Here is a 9,753-nt window from a genome sequence, read left to right on the forward strand (position 1 = left end):
GAACTGTACGAGAGATGGTGTGTGAGTTTTTGTTGTGTTAAGATGGTGTGTGTGTTTTGGTGTGTGTTAAGATGGTGTGTCTGTTTCTATTTCATATCAGAACTGCAAAATATTGTGTGAGTTTTATATGCGTGTGTGTGTGTGTGTGTGTGTGTGTGTGTGTGTGTGTGTGTGTGTGTGTGTGTGTGTGTGTGTGTGTGTGTGTGTGTGTGTGTGTGTGTGTGTGTGTGTGTGTGTGTGTGTGTGTGTGTGTGTGTGCGCGCGTAGAGGAGAGAGGCGTGGAGCGCCGGAGGCAGCTGAGGGAGAGGGCCAGACAGCTCATCGCCGAGGGCTCGCTCTGGGGTCAAGATCACAGAGATGCCCCTTTACGACACGACCGCTGACCGAGGAAGAGGCAAAACCACCTCTACTGGAGGTTAGACACACACACGCATGTTTAAGCCGCCCGCTAACACACTGCATAGACACGAGTCCAGTTTGACATCTCAAACACACGAAGAACAGTTCACGGTTTTAAGTCTGTTTTTCCTTTTAAATTGTCTTTTCTACATCAGTGTGTTTTAAACATCCCAGGATGCTGTGTTTCTCTGGAGGACATCTGTGCTGCATTTAACCACAAGGAAATTACACATGAATGTTGACACACACACACACACACACACACACACACACACACACACACACCACACCACACACACACACACACACACACACACACACACACACACACACACACACACACACACACACAAAAGTAAATTGTAAGCTGAAAGCACTCACTGGTGGAGACATTTCCATTAGTCCTTCTCTCTAAGGGCTATCGCTAATCCCAAAATGCATCAGGAAAAACAAACGCCATTTGATCACTACTGTAGGTCTCCAACACACTCACACGCAGCCTGTGATTACAGCTGAAATTGGTTTCGCTTTCCTCTCCTTTATTCAGGTGTAATTATTGGTTAATCAACGGTACTCTTGGTGTGGCTGAGTTACCTTTCAGGAGAGAAACAAAACCTCATTTATAATCATAGCTATCGAGTCTGAAATTCACCGGTGTGAATTATCCGTCCTGCGGTTTTCCATTCCATCAATAAATAGATGTTATTATGGTAACGACCGTTATTACGGCTTATAGATATTTTGTTTTCAATCGTCTCCCCGTTTATGACTCCTCTTGTCTGGTTGTCGGGGTGAAATGTAATGACTGCGGTGCACAGGAGGGAACAGACGACCCACGTGACTGGGCAGCATAGGGAAGGAACAGACGACCCACGTGACTGGGCAGCACAGGAGGAGGGAACAGATGACCCAGACTGGGCAGCACCAGGAGAACAGACGACCCACGTGACTGGGCAGCACAGGAGGGAACAGACGACCCACGTGACTGGGCAGCATAGGGAAGGAACAGGCGACCCACGTGACTGGGCAGCACAGGAGGGGAACAGACGACCACGTGACTGGGCAGCATAGGGAAGGAACAGACACCCACGTGAGGGCAGCAGCACAGGAGGGGAACAGACGACCCACGTGACTGGGCAGCACAGGAGGGGAACAGGCGACCCGTGACTGGGCAGCACGGGAGGGAACAGACGACCCACGTGACTGGGCAGCAGGAGGGGAACAGGCGACCCACGTGACTGGGCAGCACAGGAGGGGAACAGACGACCCACGTGACTGGGCAGCACAGGAGGGGAACAGACGACCCACGTGACTGGGCAGCACAGGAAGGAACAGACGACCCACGTGACTGGGCAGCACAGGAGGGGAACAGACGACCCACGTGACTGGGCAGCACAGGAGGGGAACAGACGACCCACGTGACTGGGCAGCACAGGAGGGGAACAGACGACCCACGTGACTGGGCAGCACAGGAGGGAACAGACGACCCATGTGACTGGGCAGCATAGGAAGGAACAGACGACCCACGTGACTGGGCAGCACAGGAGGGGAACAGACGACCCACGTGACTGGGCAGCATAGGGGGGAACAGACGACCCACGTGACTGGGCAGCACAGGAGGGGAACAGAGACCCACGTGACTGGGCAGCACAGGAGGGAACAGACGACCCACGTGACTGGGCAGCATAGGAAGGAACAGATCTACCCACGTGACTGGGCAGCACAGGAGGGGGAACAGACGACCCACGTGACTGGGCAGCACAGGAGGGGAACAGACGACCCACGTGACTGGGCAGCACAGGATAAGAACAGATGACCCACGTGATTGGGCAGCACAGGAAGGAACAGATGACGACCCACGTGACTGGGCAGCATAGGGAAGGAACAGACGACCCTCGTGACTGGGCAGCATAGGGAAGGAACAGACGACGACCCACGTGACTGGGCAGCATAGGAAGGAACAGACAGCGACCCCGTGATTGGGCAGCATAGGGAAGGAACAGACGATGACCCACGTGACTGGGCAGCATAGGAGGGGAACAGACGGCGACCCACGTAACTGGGCAGCACAGGAGGGGAACAGGCGACCCACGTGACTAGGCAGCATAGGAGGGAACAGACGCTCACCCACGTGACTGGGCAGCATAGGGAAGGAACAGACGACCCACGTGACTGGGCAGCATAGGAGGGGGAACAGACGACCACGTGACTGGGCAGCATAGGGAAGGAACAGACGACCCACGTGACTGGGCAGCATAGGGGAAGGAACAGACGACCCACGTGACTGGGCAGCATAGGGAAGGAGCAGACGACCCACGTGACTGGGCAGCATAGGGGAGGAGCAGACGACCCACGTGACTGGGCAGCATAGGGAAGGAACAGACGACCCACGTGACTGGGCAGCATAGGGGGGGAACAGACGACCCACGTGACTGGGCAGCATAGGGAAGGAACAGGCGACCCACGGACTGGGCAGCATAGGGGAGGAGCTTTACTGTCATGCTGCTTGAAGAATATTATGTCACTTTCTCACAGCGTCAAGGGACAGCAGAATTATTATCTATGTCTTCTCTGTCTCTCATAACTATTCATCCCTCTGATTCAGATGCTGGACAGAAAGAGATAGACAGAGAAAAAGAGATACAGGGGTGGAGAGAGGACGGGGAAAGATGGAAGGAGAGGACAGGGAAAGATGGAAGGAGAGGACAGGGAAAGAGAGAGGACAGGGAAAGATGGAAGGGAACAGATGGAAGAGAGAGGACAGGGGAAAGATGGAAGGAGGACAGGGAAAGAGAGAGGACAGGGAAAGAGAGAGGACAGGGAAAGAGAGAGGACAGGGAAAGAGAGAGGACCGGGAAAGATGGAAGGAGAGGACGGGGAAAGATGGAAGGAGAAGACAAGGAAAGATGGAAAGAGAGGACGGGGAAAGATGGAAGGAGAGGACAGGGAAAGAGAGAGGACGGGGAAAGATGGAAGGAGAGGACAGGGAAAGAGAGAGGACGGGGAAAGATGGAAGGAGAAGACAAAGAAAGATGGAAGGAGAGGACAAGGAAAGATGGAAGGAGAGGACAGGGAAAGAGAGAGGACGGGGAAAGATGGAAGGAGAGGACAGGGAAAGAGAGAGGACCGGGAAAGATGGAAGGAGAGGACAGGGAAAGAGAGAGGACGGGAAAAGATGGAAGGAGAAGACAAAGAAAGATGGAAGGAGAGGACAAGGAAAGATGGAAGGAGAGGACAGGGAAAGAGAGAGGACGGGGAAAGATGGAAGGAGAGGACAGGGAAAGAGAGAGGACCGGGAAAGATGGAAGGAGAGGACAGGGAAAGAGAGAGGACGGGAAAAGATGGAAGGAGAAGACAAAGAAAGATGGAAGGAGAGGACAAGGAAAGATGGAAGGAGAGGACAGGGAAAGAGAGAGGACGGGGAAAGATGGAAGGAGAGGACAGGGAAAGATGGAAGGAGAAGACAAGGAAAGATGGAAGGAGAGGACAGGGAAAGAGAGAGGACGGGGAAAGATGGAAGGAGAGGACAGGGAAAGATGGAAGGAGAGGACAGGGAAAGATGGAAGGAGAGGACAGGGAAAGATGGAAGGAGAGGACAGGGAAAGATGGAAGGAGAGGACGGGGAAAGAGAGAGGACGGGGAAAGATGGAAGGAGAGGACAGGGAAAGATGGAAGGAGAAGACAAGGAAAGATGGAAGGAGAGGACAGGGAAAGAGAGAGGACGGGGAAAGATGGAAGGAGAGGACGGGGAAAGATGGAAGGAGAAGACAAGGAAAGATGGAAGGAGAGGACAGGGAAAGATGGAAGGAGAGGACAGGGAAAGATGGAAGGAGAGGACAGGGAAAGATGGAAGGAGAGGACAGGGAAAGATGGAAGGAGAGGACAGGGAAAGATGGAAGGAGAGGACAGGGAAAGATGGAAGGAGAGGACGGGGAAAGAGAGGAAAAGATGGAAGGAGAGGACAGGGAAAGATGGAAGGAGAAGACAAGGAAAGATGGAAGGAGAGGACAGGGAAAGATGGAAGGAGAGGACGGGGAAAGAGAGAGGACCGGGAAAGATGGAAGGAGAGGACAGGGAAAGAGAGAGGACGGGAAAAGATGGAAGGAGAAGACAAAGAAAGATGGAAGGAGAGGACAGGGAAAGATGGAAGGAGAGGACAGGGAAAGATGGAAGGAGAGGACAGGGAAAGATGGAAGGAGAGGACAGGGAAAGATGGAAGGAGAGGACGGGGAAAGAGAGAGGACGGGGAAAGATGGAAGGAGAGGACAGGGAAAGATGGAAGGAGAGGACAGGGAAAGATGGAAGGAGGGGACAGGGAAAGATGGAAGGAGAGGACAGGGAAAGATAGGGAGAGAGAGAAAGGACAAGAGTGAGAAGATGTAGAGCTGGGGTAGAGGGGTCGAGCTGTGGAGGGGCTGAAGACAAAAACCTGGTAAAAGTGGAACCTTGGTGAGAGAGATGAAAAAGAGAGAGAGAATAAGGAGAGGATGAAGAAAAGAGAGAGAATAGGGAGAGGATGAAGAAGAGAGAGAAAGAATAAGGAGATGATGAAGAAAAGAGAGAGAGAGAATAAAGAGAGGATGAAGAAGAGAGAGAGAGAGAGAATAAGGAGAGGATGAAAAAGAGAGAGAATAAGGAGAGGATGAAGAAAAGAGAGAGAGAGAATAAGGAGAGGATGAAGAAAAGAGAGAGAGAATAAGGAGAGGATGAAGAAAAGAGAGAGAGAATAAGGAGAGGATGAAGAAAAGAGAGAGAGAGAATAAGGAGAGGATGAAGAAAAGAGAGAGAGAATAAGGAGAGGATGAAGAAAAGAGAGAGAGAGAATAAGGAAAGGATGAAGAAAAGAGAGAGAGAGAATAAGGAGATGATGAAGAAAAGAGAGAGATGAGTGAGACAGGAGAGAGGAGATGAGAGAGACAGGAGAGAGGAGATGAGAGAGACAGGAGAGAGGAGATGAGAGAGAGGAGATGAGTGAGACAGGAAGAGAGAGGAGATCTCATCTCCTGTCTCACTCTCCTGTCTCACTCATCTCCTCTCTCTCCTGTCTCACTCATCTCCTCTCTCTCCTGAGACATGAGGAAGAGAGGAGATGGAAGAGAGAGGAGATGAGTGAGACAGGAGAGAGAGGAGATGAGTGAGACAGGAGAGACAGGAGAGAGGGAGATGAGTGAGACAGGAGAGAGAGGAGATGAGTGAGACAGGAGAAAGAGAGGAGATGAGTGAGACAGGAGAGAGGAGATGAGTGAGACAGGAGGGGAGGAGATGAGACGGGAAGAGAGAGGAGATGAGTGAGACAGAAGGAAGAAAGGAGATGAGTGAGACAGGAGAGAGAGAGATGAGTGAGACAGGAAGAGAGGGAAATGAGTGAGACAGGAGAGAGAGGAGATGAGTGAGACAGGAGGAAGAGAGGAGATGAGTGAGACAGGAGAGAGAGGAGATGAGTGAGACAGGAGAGAGGAGATGAGTGAGACAGGAGAGAGAGGAGATGAGTGAGACAGGAGGAAGAGAGGAGATGAGTGAGACAGGAGAGAGAGGAGATGAGTGAGACAGGAAGAGAGGAGATGAGAGGAGATGAGGGAGACAGGAGAGAGGAGAGGAGGGAGACAGGAGAGAGAGGAGGGAGACAGGAGAGAGAGGAGGGAGACAGGAGAGAGGAGATGAGAGGAGATGAGGGAGACAGGAGAGAGGAGAGGGAGACAGGAGAGAGGAGATGAGGGAGACAGGAGAGAGAGGAGATGAGTGAGACAGGAAGAGAGGAGATGAGAGGAGATGAGGGAGACAGGAGAGAGGAGAGATGAGTGAGACAGGAAGAGAGGAGATGAGAGGAGATGAGGGAGACAGGAGAGAGAGGAGATGAGTGAGACAGGAAGAGAGGAGATGAGAGGAGATGAGTGAGACAGGAAGAGAGGAGATGAGAGGAGATGAGGGAGACAGGAGAGAGGAGATGAGTGAGACAGGAGAGAGGGAGATGAGTGAGACAGGAAGAGAGGGAGATGAGAGGAGATGAGGGAGACAGGAGAGAGAGGAGATGGGGAGACAGGAGAGAGGAGATGAGTGAGACAGGAAGAGAGGAGATGAGAGGAGATGAGAGGAGATGAGTGAGACAGGAAGAGAGGAGATGAGTGAGACAGGAGAGAGAGGAGATGAGGGAGACAGGAGAGAGGAGATGAGTGAGACAGGAAGAGAGAGATGAGAGGAGATGAGGGAGACAGGAGAGAGGAGAGGAGGAGACAGGAGAGAGGAGAGGAGGAGACAGGAGAGAGGAGAGGAGGGAGACAGGAGAGAAAGGAGGAGACAGGAGAGAGGAGGGAGACAGTTTGCAGTTTGGTTTATTTGCTCTTTCTGCCTTTTTGAGTCTGGCTAATTGTGGATCTCATTAAAAATGGTGTCAGGGAGGAAGAGGAGAGGAAAGGGGAGGAGAGGAGGAGAAGAGCAGCGCTGTGGGCCTGATGCACAAGGCCTGCCGTGCAGAACGCCTAATCCTAGCCCCCTCCCTCCTCTCTCCTCTCTCCTCCATCATTCCCTCCACCACTCAGGGTCCTGTTAATTCAGACCTGGGCTGAGGGAGGGAGGCTGCCCCTTCCACCGCCTGCCTGCCTGCCTGCAAACTTTCCAAACTCCATCACCATAGCCTCCTTTAATTAGCTAGCGTTAACCAGCCACCCGCGCTCCACGCTCGCTCGCACGCGCTCTCGCCACACATCACAGAAACCAAATTAAAAACTGAAAATGCTCTCCCTCTCTTTTTCCTTGAGTCTTTCTCTCTCTCTCTCTCTTTCACCCGTTATTTTTCGCTCTCTCCCTCTTTTTCCTGTTACTCTCTCTTCCTCCCTCTGTTTCTGCCTCTCTCGCTTTCTCTCCTTGTCTCCCTCCCCTCTCTCTTCTTGTCTTTCTCTCCTCTTTCTCCTTGTCTCCCTCCCCTCTCTCTCCTTGTCTCCCTCCCCTCTCTCTCCTTGTCTCTCTCCTCTTTCTCCTTGTCTCCCTCCCCTCTCTCTCCTTGTCTCTCTCTCCTCTTTCTCCTTGTCTTCCTCCGCTCTCTCTCCTTGTCTCCTTCCCCTCTCTCTTCTTGTCTCTCTCTCCTCTTTCTCCTTGTCTCCCTCCCCTCTCTCTCCTTGTCTCCCTCCCCTCTCTCTCCTTGTCTCTCTCTCTCCTCTTTCTCCTTGTCTCCCTCCCCTCTCTCCTTGTCTCTCTCTCCTCTTTCTCCTTGTCTCCCTCCCCTCTCTCTTTTTGTCTCTCTCTCCTCTCTCTCCTTGTCTCTCTCTCCTCTCTCTCCTTGTCTCTCTCTCCTCTCTCTCCTTGTCTCTCTCTCCTCTCTCTCCTTGTCTCTCTCTCCTCTCTCTCCTTGTCTCTCTCTCCTTGTCTCTCTCTCCTTGTCTCTCTCTCCTTGTCTCTCTCTCCTCTCTCTCCTCTCCTTGTCTCTCTCTCCTCTCTCTCCTTGTCTCTCTCTCCTCCTACCACTAAGTGTCAGAGAATGGGTGGGAGGGAAGGAGACTCTCCTTGTCTCTCTCTCCTCTCTCTCCTTGTCTCTCTCTCCTCTCTCTCCTTGTCTCTCTCTCCTCTCTCTCCTTGTCTCTCCTCTCTCTCCTTGTCTCTCTCTCCTCTCTCTCCTTGTCTCTCTCTCCTCTCTCTCCTTGTCTCTCTCTCCTCCTACCACTAAGTGTCAGAGAACGGGTGGGAGGGAAGGAGACTCTCCTTGTCTCTCTCTCCTCTCTCTCCTTGTCTCTCTCTCCTCTCTCTCCTTGTCTCTCTCTCCTCTCTCTCCTTGTCTCTCTCTCCTCTCTCTCCTTGTCTCTCTCTCCTCCTACCACTAAGGGTCAGAGAACGGGTGGGAGGGAAGGAGACTCTCCTTGTCTCTCTCTCCTTGTCTCTCTCTCCTCCTACCACTAAGGGTCAGAGAACGGGTGGGAGGGAAGGAGACTCTCCTTGTCTCTCTCTCCTTGTCTCTCTCTCCTCTCTCTCCTTGTCTCTCTCTCCTTGTCTCTCTCTCCTTGTCTCTCTCTCCTTGTCTCTCTCTCCTCTCTCTCCTTGTCTCTCTCTCCTTGTCTCTCTCTTCCTACCACTAAGGGTCAGAGAACGGGTGGGAGGGAAGGAGACTCTCCTTGTCTCTCTCTCCTTGTCTCTCTCTCCATGTCTCTCTCTCCTCCTACCACTAAGGGTCAGAGAACGGGTGGGAGGGAAGGAGACTCTCCTTGTCTCTCTCTCCTTGTCTCTCTCTCCTCCTACCACTAAGGGTCAGAGAACGGGTGGGAGGGAAGGAGACTCTCCTTGTCTCCCTCCCCTCTCTCTCCTTGTCTCTCTCTCCTTGTCTCTCTCTCCTCCTACCACTAAGGGTCAGAGAACGGGTGGGAGGGAAGGAGACTCTCCTTGTCTCTCTCTCCTCTCTCTCTCCTCCTACCACTAAGGGTCAGAGAACGGGTGGGTGGGAAGGATACTCTCCTTGTCTCTCTCTCCTTGTCTCTCTCTCCTTGTCTCTCCTCCTACCACTAAGGGTCAGAGAACGGGTGGGAGGGAAGGAGACTCTCCTTGTCTCTCTCTCCTCTCTCTCCTTGTCTCTCTCTCCTCCTACCACTAAGGGTCAGAGAACGGGTGGGAGGGAAGGAGACTCTCCTTGTCTCTCTCTCCTCCTACCACTAAGGGTCAGAGAACGGGTGGGAGGGAAGGAGACTCTCCTTGTCTCTCTCTCCTCCTACCACTAAGGGTCAGAGAACGGGTGGGAGGGAAGGAGACTCTCCTTGTCTCTCTCTCCTCTCTCTCCTTGTCTCTCTCTCCTCCTACCACTAAGGGTCAGAGAACGGGTGGGAGGGAAGGAGACTCTCCTTGTCTCTCTCTCCTCTCTCTCCTTGTCTCTCTCTCCTCTCTCTCCTTGTCTCTCTCTCCTCCTTCCACTAAGGGTCAGAGAACGGGTGGGAGGGAAGGAGACTCTCCTTGTCTCTCTCTCCTCCTACCACTAAGGGTCAGAGAACGGGTGGGAGGGAAGGAGACTCTCCTTGTCTCTCTCTCCTTGTCTCTCTCTCCTCCTACCACTAAGGGTCAGAGAACGGGTGGGAGGGAAGGAGACTCTCCTTGTCAAACATCTGCGGCAGTTGTTTTGTTTTCCTTTGAGTCCATTTATTCATACAACAGGATGTACCTTTTCTGTTTGCTATTGTTTTATTGTTTGTGTTGATTTTGTTTTGTCCCGTCGGGAGGCTTAATGTAATATGTGTTTTCATGTTTTGTTTTTGTTTAGTTTTTATTCTTTATCTGTAGCTGTTGTCACGGCAGCGATGCCTGAACAGAGCTGTGAATTATCTGGTGATGGTGATGGCTCTGCTTCAGTTAGTCTGTAGAGACACAGACAGGTACACAGACAGG

The 9,753-nt window shown here is 52.4% G+C and overlaps 1 protein-coding gene across 2 annotated transcripts in view; it reads left to right on the forward strand.

Annotated features, from left to right (window-relative positions):
* The first annotated feature begins 272 nt into the window (after positions 1 to 272).
* Positions 273 to 9,753, forward strand: part of LOC124025729 (EH domain-binding protein 1-like) — a 45,431-nt gene continuing 35,950 nt past the window's right edge. For both annotated transcript variants that reach the window (XM_046339065.1, XM_046339066.1), the window contains exon 1: positions 273 to 415. In XM_046339065.1, coding sequence (XP_046195021.1) covers positions 358 to 415 — 58 coding nt within the window. In that variant the 5' untranslated portion in view covers positions 273 to 357. The remainder of the gene's footprint in view (positions 416 to 9,753) is intronic.

This window comes from Oncorhynchus gorbuscha, unplaced genomic scaffold, assembly GCF_021184085.1.
Source record: "Oncorhynchus gorbuscha isolate QuinsamMale2020 ecotype Even-year unplaced genomic scaffold, OgorEven_v1.0 Un_scaffold_2392, whole genome shotgun sequence".
NCBI classification, from domain to species: domain Eukaryota; kingdom Metazoa; phylum Chordata; class Actinopteri; order Salmoniformes; family Salmonidae; genus Oncorhynchus; species Oncorhynchus gorbuscha.